The following is a 19,595-nucleotide window of genomic DNA, read 5'->3' on the forward strand; positions in this document are numbered from 1 at the left end:
ATACCCATGTAGGTGTGGACGTAGCGTAAAAGAGTTAGTAGTTTATTATATTGCTACCTGTAATTTATTGCAGTTTACTTTTGTTTGTTTGAGGTGTGAAATGAACGCAATGGAGTTTGAAAACAAAATATGGATGTGTGTGGTTGGAGGATGTGTTTGTGCGGGGAGGGGCGAAGATTTTTCTTGTAAAACAAAGGGGGGCCCAGCAAAAAAAGTTTGGGAACCACTGCCCTATCATACGACCCTCTATGAGCAAGCACTGTGGCGACAGTGACACGTCCTTTTGACTTTGGTGTGAACTTCATCACGAGTCCTTCACACAGGCTGTTAGAAAGGACCAGGGAGTCAGGGAGGTGTGATAGACACTGAAACATTGTCATCATAGACTACATCCACACTAGCCCGGATAGATTTGAAAACGGTGTTTTCGTCTGAAAACACTCCGCGTCCACACTAGCGCTTTCAGTCGTTTTCACAGAGTTGTGGGTCCGATCCGATGACGCATTTTAGTCATGTGATGCAGTCATGTGACCAATTACACTAAAGCATTATCAGAGGGCATTATACAGCAGTTGTTTTGCTTGCTCTGTTTTGACAGTCCTATTAAAGATTAATATCAGTCTGTACATGCTCCAGAGAGTTTTTCTTCAAATTCTTTAATTCTCACTTGCTTTTGCAACTTTGTACTTTTGTGTTACTCGCAGCAACAACTCCACCTCATGTTAGTCCATTTAAAAATGGTGCTTTTCTTCAACATTTTGCCACGATGTTTCAAAGAGCTGGAAAGTAAATAAACGGCAGACAGAAATGAGGCAGGCCGAATCTTCTTGCGTTTCACACATGCGCAGTACTGGATCGTGAGCGTTTTCGTCCGTTTCAATGTGGACGCACAACTCTGTGAAAACGACTGGAAACGAAAGTGTGGATGCGGAGCGTTTTCATACAAAAACGCAGTTTTCAAAGTTATCTGGGCTAGTGTGGATGTGGCCCTAGTTCAGGATGTCCATCCGCCCATTTTCTAAACAAGTCTTGGGGCAGCAGTCTGAACAGAAATACGCAGGACTCCCACTCCCACCATGCCCACCAATCTCCTCCAGCTCTTCTGAACAGTGAGGCATTCTCCTGGCTCTGCCGCTGGGCTTTTTCCAAGTTGGAAATGGCCAAAACACCCAGGAGGTGAGCTGGTCAGGGGAACCTCTGCTGCCTCACCTCCACTGAAAGGTGCTCGCGGTGAGACGGTTTTGCATTTAGTTGATGGAAACTCTGAAGTCATATTGGGTTTTTCCCACCTGCATGATGCAGGGTGATGTCATTGAAACTGTCCAATCACAACTGAAAAGTTAATGGACCAAAGTACTGAACCTGAAGTCTCTCACTCCTGCTGAGCTTGAACTGTGGATCACGTCAGCAGCTGTTGTCTCTGTGTTTGTATATGTGTGGTGCTTTATTGCCTAACCTCAGAGGACGTTTTCCCTGTAGCAACAATAAGGGAGACTCCCTTTAGCTTTAGCACCACACTAGTGTGTGATTAGAGAACATTAGAAGGACACGCAGTGTCGTAATGTGCTTTGTCAGGGTGAATGTTTGATATGTACGACCTTCGGCCTCTCTTCTCTCTGAGCTTTCAGTGCAGGTCAAAGTTCCTCGACAGGTCGTATTGTTTCTTCCTGCAGGACACACCCAGCACTCACCCTGGGGCTGATGTCACCGTGCTGACACGTCACTGGGCGGAGACTTCGCTCACCTGTGCAGCTCTGAATGGAAACCTGATCTGTGCATGTAGAAACAGACAAACTCATTCTTCAGGTCAGACTGAGGCTCAGAGTGAAATACCAGCCTGTGAACTCTGCCCGTGACTCAGAGCCATTTCAGCTCTTTGTGTGTGCTAATCCAACACCTTCACTTCCCCTGCAGGCTCGTCTTTTATTCCAAACCTGTACTTGTCCTCCACTGCTGGTCCCCTTCTTTCCCTAAACCCTCCCCCAAAACAAAGCACAGCAGCGGAATGTCAAGTCCGTCCACGTTTCTGACTCACAGAAGGAAAACAAAGTCTGAGATACAGAGTTAAACCCAGCTTCGTTCAGAAATCAGACCTGCTGTATTTGTTTTTACACAGATGCTTTCTGATTCTGAGCCACAGCTTTAAATTTTGTAAAGATGTGGAAGAGAGCTTTAGCATAATGCTGGCGCTGTGCAGTTTCTCTGTTGTGCATTTCTGTGGGTAGATGTAACATTGTTTGAACATGGAGTTGAATCCAGCAGCTGTTTTTGGTCAATAGTATTTTTTTTAACGCGACACTGGCAAGTTACAGATTACTTGTAGAGCTTGGTGGAAAGAAAATGTTTTCACAAATCGGCTCAGCTCTGCCCTGATCAGTGACTTTTTGGGGGGTAAAACGATTCAGATTCGGTCTGTGGAGACGTGCTTTTAAGCTGCTCTTCCTCACTTCATTGTCATGTTGTGTTACTTTCGGCTGAATGAATTGAAACTTATCAGAGTTCAAAGGACAAACAATGAGTAACTGTCCACATACATGTACAGCCCCTCCCCCGCTGAAGACATGCTCGCCTGTGCAGAGACGTGAAGGAAAAACAACAACAACAACAAATCAACTTTAGAAGTGTAAGTGTGTGTGTGTGTGTGTGTGTGTGTGTGTGTGTGTGTGTGTGTGTGTCCTCATTACTGGCTGAGTTTCCTGCTGAGATGCTGTGCATGTGGACTTCATGCTTCTCAGTCATTGGATAATTACTGATGGTGTCCTAGATAAACTTACAGCATACACATACCACACACGCATTCACACCACACACACGTTTACTACTCACACCGCACTCACACACTGTTTGATAGAGATCATGCCATCACACACGAGCTCACAGCATACTTTGTGTCAGACGTCCTTCAGTTCATGTCTGCAGACTGAAGCTTTCTGTTATTCTGTTACACGTCACACCCTGTTCACATCAAACAAACCAAAGTTTCTAATGATGATGATAATGCTAATAATAATCATCATCTCATTTGTCAGTTTTTCACTGCTCTTGGATCTGGATGCTGTCATGGAGAAGGTGTAGAAGCTCTGCCCATTTGCTGTTCACACTCTCTATGTTTAAGCAGCAGAGACGGTTTGTTTCAGACTGAAGTCAAACTGACAGGCTGCTCCATCTACTCAGTATCAGATATTTATTGCAGCGTTCCATGTTTGGCACTGTTCACCACCTGCACTCATGTATATATCTATCTACTTAGCACTTTTAATTCTTATTCTTATTTTTATTTTCATGTCTATTTAAGCGTTATAATGACAGTATGTTTGCACTGAAGCACCGCAGCAATTTCCTAATGTTGTAAACCTGCTCAACATTTGGCAATAAAACCCTTTCTGATTCTGATATTTTGAGCCGTGACTCATGAAAATCTCATTTAGTAGGGTCCAAGAATAAAGAACAGGAGCATAAGCACAATGGGACTACTTCACGTTAAAATAGCAGCATTGTAATGAATTTTAATGTCCTGGTTTTTTTTCTCTATTTGTGGTCCTGATTTCAGTTGAAATGTTAACCTGCCCAGTCTCGGGATGCTTTAAATGGTGTGTAATAGTATTCCGGTTTGAGAAGCATGTGGTGACGGAGAGCAGGAGAAACTGTTTGTTTAGGGAGAGCTGAAAAAGCCTGAATCGACATTTTTGTGCTGGTTTCGGTTCTTTGAAGCACAGTTTACCTGCCTGTTGCCACACAGATGAAGATCAGAGCTCCAGGATGCGAGGACAGTGCTTCTGCTGGCTTTGAAATCACAGCAGTGAGAACTGTAAGCTCTTATACAAATCTGCTGCTTCTCATAATAATCATTTTTTGATGTTATTTAACCCCAAGATGGCTCTCCAGTGTGGGCAGAAAACGTTGGGCTACAGAACTTCCTGCATGTTATTGACTATGTGCACGTTAGCATATGCTACTTCCGGTGCGGAAACTCCTGTGGGGAGCTTTGTTTCCGGTGTCCTATTCGCGCCCTGTTTACGGTCCAAGACAAGTTAAGCAAATGAATGAATCAAGCGGCGATTTACATTTCTATAGATGTCTTGGGCATTTACCCAATATATCTGTAAATGATGTTCATCGACTTGTCGATATTTTTTCCCCGTGCCTCAGGGCAAAAGAGAAAAGGGATCCAAATGTTATATTTCTCAGCTGTCCCTCGTTTATCGCGGGTGTTATGTTCTAAAAATAACCAGCGATAGGTGAAATCAAGTAGACAATTTTATTTTTTGACGGTGCAAAACGTTTGGTGGACATCGTGGACATACAGTACTGCACTACAGAGTCACACTGCTAGCGATCGATGCAGCGATTCTGTACTGTACAGGAGAGACGTCACGGAGGAGATCGTCTGCAGCGATCAGGACGCAGGACACAATGTGACGTAAAAAAAAAGCATGCAAACTTGCACTAAAAAATCTGCGAAACAGGGAGGTGAAAGGTGAACCGTGTTATAGCGAGGGACCGCTGTAATTTTGAAGGTAAGTCACAACATACCCTTCGTAAATACTAACGTATAGAAACCGTTACCAGCAATCATTCATTTTTTGTGTGGCTTTTTTCACGGTTTGTTAACATGCTGTGTAGGTGTGTACTTGACTAGCTGATATCAACATAATGGGGGAAACATCTGGTTTGACTATTCTTCACCTGTAGTTTGAATGCTGAACATTTGCCTGTTTAAATCATAAGACCAGTCACTATACAGAGATGTGCTTCTGAATGTGGACGATGTGTCTTCTGCTGCAGTAATGCAGTTCTGCTTGTGTTGAGTGATGTAAACAACTGATCGATCTAAACTCTTTAGATGTCAAAATTGATCATTAGATTTTTTTATGACACACAGTGGTGAGTGTTCCCACCTTCTGCTCTTTGTAACTTAACGCGATCTTTCCGTTTTCGAGTTTTGGACATGATTTTGGAGGATATCTTCGCAGTAGCGATTGACCGCAAAGTAAAGCTACCGGAAATGTACAACCCCACATCCGGTCTCAAACCAGGAAGTTAGCATTTTCTCGTGCACAGGGTCAATTCTCCACATGTGCACCTGTGGTGTGCTTCATGCTTTGAACATGGACTGATCCACAGTTACAGGTTTACCTGCCAGGAGACGGCAGGAGCTCGCTGTACAGGAACCTTGAACATGTTGTGTGGGGATTGTGTGGGATGTCTGGGAACATGTCGACTCCCCCTGTTTCTATGGAAAGTAACCAGAGCGTGCTTCAATTATGTAATGTACATATTCATGATGTCATCAGGACTGATTTGCCTTCTGCCTGGCGTCAGAGATTTCCATCCGTTTGCCTCCCCGTGCTCTCTGTGCTAATGTATGCTGTGTTTCAGTAGAGCTGAACTCCCGGGCTGCTCTCATGAGTGTTTCAGTGGCTTCGGGTCATGTGACCTCGTGTGATTCCTGTTTGTCACACAGGCAAACTGTATGGAAACGAGCTTCTGGTGCACAGCAGTGCATTTGCATTGAAGGCAGTGATGTAATGCGGGAATGTTTGTCCTCGGCTCTCATTAGTTTCTGTCACAGTGACCTCAGATTGTTTGAATGGACTCAGCATGCAGGCAGATGCTGTGATGTTGCTTCCTTTATTTTTCTGAGTTTGTCTGTTGAGAGGAGGAAGTGACACCATATTGCTGCAGATGAATGAAGAACAGGAACAAACACAAACCATAAACGATGATATTGGGCTGGTCACGCTGCAGGTCCACTGGGTTCAGAGGGTCAAAGAGGCAGACAGGGACAAGATCTGCTCAGGATCGTGTTTGTACCTGATGTCAGTCTGATCAGCACTAACACATCTGTGCAGCTGTGGGCTGATTTAACCCTGATGTGTTTTCATCAGCTGTCTGAGGATACAACAACCCAACAGTCCTGTGTTACTTACAGGAACTTGAGCTTTTCTTTCCCTGCCCTCAGGCTCACTGTGATGCACCTCCTCACACACACAGACTGGAGCTGCAGGGAGTTTAAAAATCAGTGTTTCTGTAATGATGCAAACAAAACAGAGACGGAGAGAAACAGGTGAGCATCAGCAGTTTCTCAGTCATGAACACTGTTTGCAGTCAAGTTTGAAAAGATTTCAAACAAACAGAGGGAAGCAGCGCTGACCCGGTGCTGCGTCAGCGGTCCTGAAATGTGCTTAATAAACACAGACGCTGATCTGTGCTGGTTATATCTGATCCAGCTTTAAGTGGACCTGATGTCATCTTACACATGAAGACAGATTCTGATTCTAATATCAGATCAGCGCTCAGGATCATAGTTTACCTGAAGCCCAGGTACCAGCCTGGATCTGGAAACATTTGGATTGGTGTATGTCAGATTATGATCGTAGCACAAACGCCTATCATAACTAATACATGTGCTGGTGCTGGTTTCATGGTTCAGGTTTTACAGGGTTACCTGGGTCGTTCTGCTCGGTGGTCTTTGTCTAGAGAGAGAACACTGCTTCACCTTTACCTCAGGTGTGCTGACACCTGTAACCTCTGCTGCACTGACAAAGAGGCAGAGGAGTCACCACACTGAAGGTGGGGAGGCGCTACGATCCCTCTACTGCTACGAGTCTGTGTGAACCATGAATCTCATCACAGGGAGGAGCTCACTGACAGTCTGTGAGGAACAAAAGGAGGAGAAGCTCAGCAGCTTCAAACCAACAGGAAAACATCCAAGAGTTCCCAAAAGTAGGACAAGAACTAATTTTCCTCCTGAAAGTGAAGCACGGTCCCCAGAGTCTGTTCTTCTAAAGTAATGATTTTACTTCTAATACAAGACCCAGGTATGTTCAGGTGTCTCATGCCGTCATGTGACTGAGCTACTCTCTCTGTCATGATGCCTCTGCAGGATTATTTCAGATGAAAGCTCGTCTGCGGTAATTTCCACAGCGCTGATAATCGGTTAATGATTCCTTTGATCAGAAGTGCAAACGTGTTAATCTGCAGGAACAGATAAAAGTCCAGGAGGAACTTCTGATAATCCCGACAAGCTCCTTCACACTGACGGTAAAGACGACCCCGTTATCACGCCGCGTGCCCTCGGAGTGGCCGCGCTTTAACCTTCAGCCATCTTTTCACTTTTCTCAAACTCTGTTTTTCTGAGTTCAGGATCTGTGAGTTTATCCTTCAGCAGGTTCATATCCTCCACACTCACGTACACACACTGCTTAAGTCAAACATTTACACTGCTTGTTCTCACATTTGTCTGTCCCAAACATGTCACCATGTTTAAAGCTGATGAACGTGTCTCTGTCCAGTCGTCTCCTCCCTCATGAAGAGCTGATGTTTAAACTGAGACTGACAGCAGTGAAACGTTGGCACTCAAGTGTTTCTTCTTCATGTGTTTCAGTACACTCGGGTCTGGATCCCGGACCCGGAGGACGTTTGGAAGGCTGCAGAGATCGTCAAAGACTACAAAGAAGGAGACCCGGTCCTTCGGCTGAAACTCGAGGATGAAACGGTAACAGACAGATCCAGATGTGCCGCCGCCAGTTTGAGTGTTCAGCAGGAATCGGAAAACAAATCTGCACTCCTGCTTGTAAATTCATGCAGCCTCACAATGTTCAGCTGCTCTTCAGCTCATTTACATCAGACTGTGTGCTTCTCCGCTGATCAGAGAGGAGTGTATATGGATTAATGCATTTTGTACATAAAATAAGTTTACATGATTAATTTTGTAAACTTTTCACATTTCACAAGGGGAGAAAATGGGGAAGGAAACGAATATTTGTTCAAATTATACAATTTTAAAGTAAATAAATCATGTTGGGTCAAACTGATCACAGCACAGTTACGGTTCACTGTGTAGATGATGCTGTCATAGTGGTTTATCCATAAGAAGCTGCTGATGAGTAAATCTATCAGAGTTCAGCCCAGAATGATCAGCTGATCAGGAACATGATCAGTCATTACTGAGTGTTAATGAGGAGAGAACAGCACACAGGTGTATTCATCAGGTCTGCTGCATCTCTCCACTGAGTTCCTCTTTAGGTGTGTGTTTTAAAAATCGCACTAAATCTTAAATTTGTTTCTTAAATCCAATTAAAAGAGTCGTGTTTTTCTTTCAGAAGTACTTTTTAAAATTTCCATCAACGTCGTTTTTACCTCATGTTCTGATGTCACATCATGAAGTGGTTGATGGTTTAAGGCAGAGGCGAAGTTTCTGGTTTCTGTCCAGATGTTGATGTTTGTCCTGCTGTGTGTCGGTGACACATCTGTAACAGGAGAGCCTGCAGGGTCTGAGGGAGTCAGGACTTAAAGGATACCTCCTCTGTCAGGCTTCAGTGTCTGTGGGATAATCTGAGTCTGTGTGACGACGTATTGATTGTGTCTTGATGGCGTATTGATCCCGTTTCAGCCTCTGGAGTACCCCGTGGGACCGAAGAGTAACCCTCTTCCTTTCCTGCGTAACCCTGACATCCTGGTGGGGGAGAACGACCTCACGGCGCTCAGCTACCTGCACGAACCCGCCGTGCTGCACAACCTGCGAGTGCGATTCCTTGAGTCCAACTCCATCTACACGTACTGCGGTCAGTCAGCACTTCCTGTGGTTCACTTAGTGCAGGATTATTAGAAATATCATAGAAATATTTATTTGTGTTGTTTTGTGTTATTAGATGTTTATTTATTCCATTTTACTATTTTTATTATATTACTTTTGTATATCTTCTATTTTCTCCTTTTACCTACATTTAATATCACATAATTTTTCATTTCTTCAATGTTTTTTACCTTCACGCTTATTTTGTCTGTTTATTTGAATATTTATAAATTTTATTAAATTGTCATTAAAAATTATTGTCATTATCTGTTGACTAACTTAATAGTTTATATATATATATATTAGTATTTCATTATTTTTTTTTTATTAATTAAGGAGTTGTTGTTTTTTTCAGTTTCATGTATTTATTATTTGCCTTTTATAGATCAACACTTTGTTCATATTCTTACTCACCGTGAGATTATTCTTGTTCATTTAACATTATGTCGTGTGTTCTTTAGGGATCGTGCTGGTGGCGATCAACCCGTACGAGCAGCTGCAGATTTATGGTGAGGAGGTGATCAATGCGTACAGCGGGCAGAACATGGGCGACATGGACCCTCACATATTTGCTGTGGCCGAAGAGGCCTACAAGCAGATGGCCAGGTGAGACTGTGGGTTCTTATTGGTCGTCGGCACGAGTGCGTCCTATTCTGTGACATTTGCGGTTTGATGCTGGAGGAGCACGATGATTACAGAGCTGAGGAAAAACTCCCACTTTCTCTGTGATGGAGTCTAATTACAGTCACGCCTCTGCTCAGGCAGCGTGTGCGAGGCAGCTGGTTAGCGTGGCGAGATACGTGGGAGGAAACGCTCTCTTTAAACGACTTGTATCTGCTGAGTTTATCGCAGAGATGGTGAAACGGCATGAAATACTTGCATCCATGTGAAACTCGCATCCATGTGAAACTCGCATCCATGTGAAACTCGCATCCATGTGAAACTCGCATCCATGTGAAACTCACATCCATGTGAAACTCACATCTGCAGAGTGTTTCCAGAGCTGCTGTGAAACATCTTAGCCGATTCTACTCTCAGCTGAATCTCAATGAATTATTTATTCATTTTAAGGAAGCGGCATACTCACAATACTTTAACAACCGTCTGAGAGAGGGACAGTTTCTTCTCTTTTACATAACCTTCAAACTAAGAGCACAAGTAAAGGATAAAGATAATTTCATTTTATAATTTACTTCCAGTATTTTTGTGACTTGGAGCAGTTTCAGGAGCACTCATATGAGCTGCTTGGGAGGTTCTCATCAGAAACATTGGATAATATTCATGTTATCTAATGTAAGTGGATGTATTATCACAAATATAATTTATTGTACAAAATGAAAATCAGATTGGGGTTTATGGTTACACTTGTTTGAATCCTCTAATATTTCTTCCCAACAGTCTCAGTTAACTGTGTTTGTCCAGTTTGCACAATAAAAATTCTTTGTTGTGATTCTTGGAAAACACCTGAAGGATTCATATCTATGTACATAAAGTTTTAGATTTACATTTTTAAATGTGAGATTTATGTATGTAGACATATTTGTGCTTTGATGGCATGTTTAGAAAAAGGAAATTAATCCTTAGATTTATAGTTTGGAAATTAAAATTCATTAACTACAATAACTGAAATAATTTTAATATTTATAAAGACAAGTCTGAAATTTTTAAAAAGAAGTTTAAATATTTTAACAAAAAAGGAAAAAAAGCCTAAAAACCTTAAAATCGTTGTATTTTGCAAACAAGTTAAAGACTGTAATCCAAATATTTTGATAAACAAATGGAAAAGTGAATAATTTGGTATTTACATCAGTTAATATTGTTGTTGTTATTATTGTTGTTGTTGTTGTTGTTGTTGTTGTTGTTATTCTTCATCATTCTCTCAGGGCCAAGCATCTGCTAACTTTAGTAGAACGAATTAAAGTCCTGCATTGTGACCATAGAGGCGGTGTGGTTCATTTTCTTCATCTGTGGTGTTTGTCAGAGATGAGAAGAATCAGTCGATCATCGTGAGCGGAGAATCCGGAGCAGGGAAGACAGTTTCTGCAAAGTACGCCATGCGGTTCTTTGCCACGGTGGGCGGCTCAGCCAGCGACACCAACGTGGAGGACAAAGTTCTGGCGTCCAGTCCCATTATGGAGGTGAGTGGGCGGAGCCTTGTTTCATATTATATTACGATGCCAACAGCACTTTAATTTTCTTTTTATATCCATCACCAAATTGCAGGTTAAATAAACCTCCTTCCAAACACTTTGTAGTCAGAGAATCGTGGATTTAAAAAATTGTGTGAATTGGCCCATTTCCCTTGACTTGGTGTGCATCTCTGGACCCCTGCTAGAATTTTTTTTAAATGTATATTTTTTTAATGATATCCTGGAGGTTTAGTACTGAGCAGGTGTACACCAGAGAATAGAAGTAGAGAAAAATCTACTTTGTACCTCAAAAACTTCGATGGAGCGTGCTGTAGGCAGTCCAGAGTTGGCTGCGGAGGGGAGAACAGCGACTTGTTTCACATGAAATAAAACTGCATCCATGCAGCAGGAGGAGCTGCTGCACAGTTTTAAAGAACATGGATGATATTGTCTCTTTTTCCATCAGGCGATTGGAAATGCAAAAACCACTCGCAATGACAACAGCAGTCGCTTTGGAAAGTACATCCAGATCGGTTTTAACAAACATTACCACATCATCGGTGCCAACATGCGCACCTACCTGCTGGAAAAGTCCCGCGTCGTGTTTCAGGTCAGTCTCACAGACTCGCTCAGGATGTTTGGTTGAACCTGATTGGTTCATCTGTGTAAAGAGTTTGTTGTTTCTTTCTCAGGCTGAGGACGAGAGGAATTATCACATCTTCTACCAGCTCTGCGCCTCTGCCAGCTTACCGGAGTTCAAAGACCTCACCCTCAGTGAGTCAAAAGTTTGGGAGCTGTGTTTTGGTTGGACTATTATTATTAAATGGGATAAAGTATTAGTCTAAAGTTGCGCTTCTTTAAGTCGGCCTCAGGGTCAAATCGTTTGAGGATTATTGGTCTAAAAATGATCATTTTTTCATCTCTGAACGAAAAAATTTATTTAGAGTTAAGGTTGAAGTCTTTTCCTGCTTCTTCATGTTACCAGGATTCAGCTCACTGCTGTGGAAGTTCAGTCAGTATTTATTCTGCCTGTAAATATTCACTTTCGTCTCATGATCGGTTCTTTCTCTCCTCCCTCAGCCAGTGCAGAGGATTTCACGTACACGTCTCTAGGCGAAAACATTTTCATCGAGGGCGTGAATGACGCCGAAGATTTTAAGAAGACCAGAGAGGCCTTCACGCTGCTGGGTAAGAGTCACGAGTCTGTCCCGAACACCATGTTTGGTGGTTCAGCTTTCATTTCTTCAGGCATGTGTTTGTAGATGAGCGCTGGTCGCTGGTGGACTATCCAGACTCTTCCGGTGTTTGTGCTTTCACTCTCGCTCTCATTCGTAGCCTCTTCATTGGCTCACCTTACCATTTGAAAACAGCACGTTTTAATTTGCTGTTAGCCTGTTGTCTGTTTCAGTCTCACTGACTTTTCACAGTTACTTGATTCTACACAGCAGCTTGTCTCTTACTGTGTGGATGTTCCTTTAATTGAAGTCAGGAGCAGCGAATATTCAAGCTTCAGCTGGGAGGGCAGTTTGAGACGTCTGTTTGACTTCAGTTCAGTTCGATTAATTCATCCATCTGGTCATTCAGGGTCTGTGTGACGAGAAGGATTTGGATTATGGATTTTACAAGGAGCCAGAGAAGGAATAAAGTGTTTTCTAAATTAAAATAATCCTGTGTACGCTAAGTTATAATTGTTCACAACTAGTAAAATAAAAGTGGGACAAAAAGCACAATTGGCAAAAAAAAGTCATCAGTGAATAAAGCACAAAAGTGAAAAACTTGAAAGTCCATCCATCCATTCGCTTCTGCTCATCCTTTTTCAGGGTTGCGGGGGCGCTGGAGCCTATCCCAGCTGTCTTAGGGCCTGAGGCGGGGTACACCCTGCACAGGTCGCCAGTCTGTCAACGGGCTAACACATACACAACCATTCGCGCTCACATTCACTCCCGCATTCACACCTATGGGTAATATAGAGTTTCCAATTAACCTATCCCCACTGAATGCATGTCTTTGGACTGTGGGAGGAAGCCAGAGTTCCTGGAAAGAACTCACGCAAACACAGGGAGAACATGCAAACACACAGAAAGACCCCGACCTGATGGCTGAATTGAACTCAGGACCTTCTTGCTGTGAGGCAACAGTGCAGCACTGTGCTGCCCTTAACTTGAAAGTCAAAACAATAAAACAGAATAAAAATATAAATAAAGTTAATTAACATTAAGATGTGGGACGCATGCATGACAATGAGATCATTTTCTGCTATTAAAAACAAGTAAAAGGATTTTAAATTTAAAACTGCTCTTCGTCTCCTTGCTCGTAGTAAGAACTCAGACTCTGGATCAGTTGTAGTGTGACGCTGATGGTCGAGCTTTCACCATGTGCTGGTTTCAGATGCAGCGAAGCGTTAACAGAGACCTGCTGGCCCTCCTGTGACTCCCATAAACAGACACTTCAGTCATGTTTTTGATCTACAGGTATAAAGGAGAGCAGTCAGAACAGCATCTTTAAAGTCATCGCGTCCATCCTTCATCTTGGGAACGTCGAGATCTGCTCGGACCGAGACGGGGAGTCCTGCCACATTGCGGTACATCTGCGGCCTTTCTTTCAGTCTGTTCTCAGCTTTTATCGGCGCTCTGACTTTGACTCTGTTCGTGTTTCAGAGGAAGGACGTCCACCTGCAGCACTTCTGCAAACTGCTGGGTGTGGAGCTGCAGCAGATGGAGCACTGGCTCTGCCACAGGAAGCTTGCCACCACCTCCGAGACGTACGTGAAGACCATGTCCACCAAGCAGGCGACCAACGCCCGCGACGCCCTCGCCAAGCACATCTATGCCCGCATGTTCGACTGGATCGTAGAGCACATTAACCTTTCTCTGCAGACGTCCACCAAGCAGCACTCCTTCATCGGAGTCCTTGACATCTACGGGTACGAAGCCCTGCGTCTAACCACCTGCTTCACCTGCTGTTGTTTGTTTTGTTGACCTGGATAAGAAGGTGTCTGTGGTTTTTCATCAGGTTTGAGACGTTTGAGGTGAACAGCTTTGAGCAGTTCTGCATCAACTATGCCAACGAGAAACTCCAGCAGCAGTTCAACTCTGTGAGTTTTCTGATGAACTTTAATGTAAATTGCCTCACCTCTCAGGATTTCACTGATTCAAACCGTTATCCTCCTACGTCCTCAGCATGTGTTCAAGCTGGAGCAGGAGGAGTACATGAAGGAGCAGATCCCCTGGACTCTGATCGATTTTGCTGATAACCAGCCGTGTATCGACCTGATCGAGGCTCGGCTCGGCATCCTGGACCTGCTGGACGAGGAGTGTAAAGTAAGACTGACCGTCACACACATATTTTTGTGATTTTGACATTAAAGTTCTTTTCTCCAAAACCAATAAAACTATAACACAAAAAGAACACAAAACTGCTGTGTTGACGCTACTAAAGGATGGAATCAAGGAAAACCTTCAAAGTTGTCTTTGGATGCTGAACAAAAAAAGTAACAATTTTAAAAAGATGAGTTTTTTGCTTTGCTTTTTAACAAGCTCAACAGAGTCAGCAGACTCAAACTAAAGGGGGAGAGCCTTCCAGAGTCCAGGTGCTGCTTTTGAGCTCTGTCGCTTTCAGTTTTCAGCCTTGTATATGGTACGACCTGCAGGCTTTGGTCACATGACCTTAGGGACCTGCTACGACATACAGGTATAAAAGTTATTTGATGTATGCTGGTGCTTGACCATTCAGAGCCCTACAAGTGAGAACCAAGATCTTGACGCGTACTTTGGAGCTGGACGAGTAGCAGTGTGACGTGACAAAACTTTGGTGGTTTGGTCAGAAGTCTGGCAGCAGTGTTCTGTACAGTCTGCAGATGTTCCAGTGATGCTTTGTTTAAGCAGGTGAATAATGAGTTAAAGTAATCCAACCTTGAAAAAACAAAAGCATGAATAACAGTTTCCAGTTTTGCTTGTGAGATAATACTACTTAGTACTACTACTACTACCACTACAATATGTCCTAAGTGATAAAAACATGAATGACTGAACGTGACCATCTGAAGTAAAACCAGAGTCCAAATTTACCCTGAGGATTCCTGATGGAAGACTTGGCATAAGAGGCTAATGGACCAAGATCAGGGGTCCAGTATTAGAGCTGTATGCTTTTCCGGAGCACAAACAAGAATTTCAGTATTTTCTTCATTAAGATGAGAAAATGTTTATCCATCCAGCATTTTACACTGTCTAAGCACTTTTGTGAGACATGCCGTTTCGATACCTCGTAGGGATTAAGGCACTATTAACGGGTTTCTGGAGCCAGAAGGAAATGTTAAGTTATAAGCTAATGCTAGCTAGCTTGCTAGCTTGGTTGTTGTATCCACAAATGCAGGTAAATAATAAAATCCTAGAGTTACGCTCACATGAACTGAATTTCAGACTTCCTTACATATTAATGGTCCGATAATTATTTTTAAACCATCACCTGGTAGCTGGCCTGTTTTATAAAGGCTCTTTAAGTCACCGTAACTCTGTTACCATTTGTGCTAGAGCGATAAAGAGTTCAAACTTCTTCAAAAACTCTCCAACAGCACAAAAACAATCCAGAGGTCCAGTTCAGAGACTACTTAGCTGAGGTGAAGAATAACAGACAGCTAACGACTACAGTCAGCGTTTAATAGTGCAAACTTTGAACAGGTGAGTTATAAATGAACCAACCATTTCCACCCATCCATTTCCCTGTAAAGTTGTTATGAAGGAGAAAAAGGGCGATCGTGACTCAAGAGTTGGCAGTTCGTCTTGTAATCTGAAGGTTGCGGTTCGAGCCCCAGCTCGGACCGTCTCGGTCGTTGTGTCCTTGGACAAGACACTTCACCTACCGCCTACTGGTGATGGCCAGAGGGGCCGATGGTGCGATATGGCAGCCTCGCTTCTGTCAGTCTGCCCCAGGGCAGCTGTGGCTACAACTGTGGTTTGCCTCCACCAGTGTGTGAATGTGAGAGTAAATGAATAGTGGAATTGTAAAGCGCTTTGAGTGTCTCGAAAAAAAGCTATATAAATGCAATTTATTATTATTATTATTATTATTATTATTATTATTATTATTAAAAATAAGTTGTAGCGATCAAAACTGTTGATTTCTGTTCACTTTCGGAGCCTCCGGTGGACACTGGAGGATGTGCGGTTTTTGGCGTCAATGCTGGCTTCATTTTCGAGTCCTGGAATCGTAAACTTTGTTTCATGTATCAAATATGCTTTGTTTAGATTGAAAGTCTGAGCTCATCACTCATAAAAACAAAGTTTTTCCACAGATGTGAGACATCTGCTTGTAATCTTATTCTTGCCTTATTTTTTTGAGCACTTGCAAACACTTTGTCCTTTTTAATGGGTTGTGTGGAAAATGTAAGATGGAGAACTTTCCTGTAATATTTAGATTTTGATGATCCTTGGCACCCTAACTCTTAGGGCTGTGATGAAATGGGGTTCATGTCTGCTCCAGTTTTCCTGAGCTGCTGCCGTGTTTAGACTGAGTGTCGGAAACTCTGCTGAGTGCTGCACTTTCTTGTATTTCCCTCTCTGGTGCTGATCTGTGTGTTTATCTGGTGTAAATCTCTCAGATCAGAGCTGATGATTTATTCATCCTCTCTCTGTCTTTGAAGTTATGATGATAATGTGGGACAGCACTGGAGGAGGAAGTAAATGTGTAATTCAGCGCTCAGGTAGCCTGAATAGATCTCCTCCATGAGCTGTTGTGTAATCTGTTTGTGTTTCAGGTGCCAAAGGGGACGGATCAGAACTGGGCCCAGAAGCTCTACAATAAGCACTCCAGCAGCGCTCACTTCCAGAAACCTCGCATGTCCAACATCTCCTTCATTATCATACACTTCGCTGATAAGGTGAGCCAAGGACTCCTCCACCAGCTGTTTGATGAGGTTCAGAGTTTGAGTATCCAAACACTGTACTCTCAGAGGAAACCCGATCTTTTTACTGGTTTTACAGAACTTCACAGGATGTCAGCGAGAGCGAAAAACAGAGCTGAAAATAAGCAGAATAGGTCAGCTTTAAAGTTTCCAGAGTCTGGGGGCGGAAATGAATGAAAGTGATCATCTGAAGGCAGAGTTGTCTCCACTGACAGATTAAAGCCGAGGACGTTCACCCCCTGCAGAGGGTATTAAAAAGAGTCCTTCTCATGTCCTCAGGGTTTCACTTCACAGGAACGCGGATTCCTTAAACAGTCTCCTCAGGCTGTGGTCCAGCTGTTTATAACATTATAAAAACATTGAAAAGTTTCATATTTACATCACTTGGACAGATCTAGAATTGGAGAAATCGTATTAAGGTCCTTTTGGCTAATAGGGTGTATTTTAAAATACATGACAGCATACACCCTGGGCAGGTCTCCTTTCACACTTACAGTCAAGCTTGGAATGACTAAATAAAGCCTTGATCATGATCACTATGAAATATCTAGATATGCGTTTGTTTGTATGTGAGTTTACAGTTTGAGTCAATCTGCTCATCTTCATCCGATGGTTGACGCTCAGCTTGCCCTCTCTGCAGGTGGAGTACCAGTGTGATGGCTTCCTGGAAAAGAACAGAGACACCGTCTACGAGGAGCAGATCAACATCCTGAAGGCCAGCCAGGTACGAACCAGAACCAGGACTTTCTTCCTGTGAGATCAGAGACTCCAGCTCCGCGTCATCTGTTTAAGCTGCACATTTTGCACATTTTTGTAATTTGTGATAACAAATAATCATTTTGTCCTTCCTGCTGGTTTATTTGACCTTTATCTGAGTTTGTTGGTGTAGCAGGAATTCAATTTGCTTGTTTCTGATGAACTGGTGAACCTGAATCTTAAGATTATGCATGTCACATTTCTTTGACCTCCTTTTTCTTTTTTTTTTTTCTTCCCCTCAGTTTCAGCTCGTCGCCGACCTGTTTAGTGACAAAGACGACGTGACCCCTGCAAAGTCTGCCAGAGTGAATGTCCGAGCACTGAAGACGGTTCCCAAAGCTCCGAACAAAGAGCACAGGAAGACGGTGGGGCATCAGGTGAGCTCTGCAGGACTTTCAGGAGCATTGTGGTGCTTCCTGCTGCTGTTCTCACACATTTCTGTGTTTTTAGTTCCGGACGTCTCTGCATCTGCTCATGGACACCCTGAATGCTACGACTCCTCACTACGTGCGCTGCATCAAACCCAACGACTTCAAAGAGGCCTTCTCGTGAGTCAGCTCGTCTCGTTTTCTATTTGAATCAAAGGAAGTGATCTGAGGTTGTACACGCTGAGTCAGTTCAAAATGCTGACGAGTTCATTGTGGCGCAGCCCAACAGGATGAGCAGGTCTGATATCACAGAGGTCATGACGAACAGGTTCTGCATGGGCGTGAGAACATCGACCTGCTCAAACAGGATCCACTTCCAACTAAATTCTTATTTATTCAAGCAAAAAAAAAAACAAACCCAAAAAACAGCCTGAACCAAACCAGTAGCCAAACCGCTCCTCTCTCTCCAAACGCAGCGAGCCGCATTCTTCCACAACAGCTCACTTCAAAAATAAATGTTTCACTAACGGCCGTCACAGCGAGCAGCGCCGCAGAATGTTTACACCAAAGGGATTCCCCCTAAAGCACGTTTTCCTACAAGTCACAAACACACCAGGAACAACACGTGTGCCTCACAATAAACATGCAAATTTACTTAAAAGATGTCCATCAGTTCAAATTAATTCGCAAACTTAATGCTGCATAGTTTACATCAAAAGGTTATTATTATTGTTACTAGAAGTAGTAGCAGTCTGTTAATCCGCTCCACTTAATCTTAAAATAGGTTCTTCTGTGCACTGTGTCGATGTTGGTTTATATTTGAGTAATGACAGGATTCATTTTTAGGATTCAGACCGACTACAAACAGCCGTGTTATTATTTTTTTTTTTTAAAACAATCACATTTCTGTGAACATTTTCAGCTAAGTTCAGTTGTCAGCTGTCATCGTGTTTGTGTCTGCTGATGCTGCTCAGCACAAACCGCTCTGTGTCAGCGCGGGTAAATTAAATAAAGCGCCTCAGTCACATGTCTGACTCCCACTCGGCTCTCAGCTGACCAACTCACTCAGTCTGCTGTGAGCTGACTCTGCTGCCGTCCCGATGAAGAGGATGAGGTGAGAGGAAGAGTTTGGGCTGCGGGACTTTAAATCGTTCTGTTTTGGGGGGGTTGACGCGTTTCTTGTTTTGCAGGTTTGACTCGCGGCGAGCGGTGCAGCAACTCAGAGCCTGTGGAGTCCTGGAGACGATCCGGATCAGCGCGGCCGGGTATCCGTCCAGGTGAGTCCAGCTCAGCTGTCATTCAATCATGTGACCCCCTCACCTGGTTTAAGTTTCATGGTCAGAGCGGTAGGAAAATCCAGCAGCTCTCTGCTTGTCTGTCTGCTCCATTTCCTCGAGGCCTGAGGAGAAGTCTGTGCCGCCATAATGATCTGAAATCTAATAACCAGTCATGTGAACGAGAAACAGAACTCTTGTTTTTGACAGTTTAACCAACACGACGTGAAGTGAAATCACAGTTCACAGAACTGATGCCCGCATGTGTCGTGTGTCGCTCCTCCAGGTGGACGTACCCAGATTTCTTCAACAGGTATCGAGTCCTGATGAAGAAATCAGACATGACGACAGCAGACAAGAAGCTGGTGTGTAAAAACCTGCTGGAGACGCTGATCAAGGTGGGAAACACAGCAGCATACACACCGCTTTCATTAAAGCCCAGTGATGTGCAAAACAATACTTGTCCAGACTTTCTGAAGGTCTTTTCATTCTCAGTCTGGACCTCGCACCTGACCATTCAACTCTTAACTCTGACCTATGAATGATCCCAACATAAACCAGCCCCTGACTTGAGGGATGAACCAGTGTTGT

The 19,595-nt window shown here is 43.4% G+C and overlaps 1 protein-coding gene across 2 annotated transcripts in view; it reads left to right on the forward strand.

Annotated features, from left to right (window-relative positions):
- myo5b (myosin VB) overlaps positions 1 to 19,595 on the forward strand; it is a 49,420-nt gene that overhangs the window by 11,332 nt on the left and 18,493 nt on the right. For both annotated transcript variants that reach the window (XM_040026858.1, XM_040026860.1), the window contains exons 2-18: positions 7,388 to 7,498; positions 8,396 to 8,567; positions 9,040 to 9,184; positions 10,560 to 10,716; positions 11,174 to 11,317; positions 11,400 to 11,481; positions 11,788 to 11,895; positions 13,179 to 13,288; positions 13,365 to 13,630; positions 13,720 to 13,801; positions 13,887 to 14,027; positions 16,460 to 16,582; positions 17,247 to 17,330; positions 17,605 to 17,739; positions 17,813 to 17,910; positions 18,921 to 19,007; positions 19,291 to 19,402. In XM_040026858.1, the coding sequence (XP_039882792.1) occupies positions 7,388 to 7,498; positions 8,396 to 8,567; positions 9,040 to 9,184; positions 10,560 to 10,716; positions 11,174 to 11,317; positions 11,400 to 11,481; positions 11,788 to 11,895; positions 13,179 to 13,288; positions 13,365 to 13,630; positions 13,720 to 13,801; positions 13,887 to 14,027; positions 16,460 to 16,582; positions 17,247 to 17,330; positions 17,605 to 17,739; positions 17,813 to 17,910; positions 18,921 to 19,007; positions 19,291 to 19,402 (2,157 nt within the window). The remainder of the gene's footprint in view (positions 1 to 7,387; positions 7,499 to 8,395; positions 8,568 to 9,039; positions 9,185 to 10,559; positions 10,717 to 11,173; positions 11,318 to 11,399; positions 11,482 to 11,787; positions 11,896 to 13,178; positions 13,289 to 13,364; positions 13,631 to 13,719; positions 13,802 to 13,886; positions 14,028 to 16,459; positions 16,583 to 17,246; positions 17,331 to 17,604; positions 17,740 to 17,812; positions 17,911 to 18,920; positions 19,008 to 19,290; positions 19,403 to 19,595) is intronic.

This window comes from Simochromis diagramma, unplaced genomic scaffold, assembly GCF_900408965.1.
Source record: "Simochromis diagramma unplaced genomic scaffold, fSimDia1.1 OVJJ01000293.1, whole genome shotgun sequence".
Lineage (NCBI taxonomy): Eukaryota > Metazoa > Chordata > Actinopteri > Cichliformes > Cichlidae > Simochromis > Simochromis diagramma.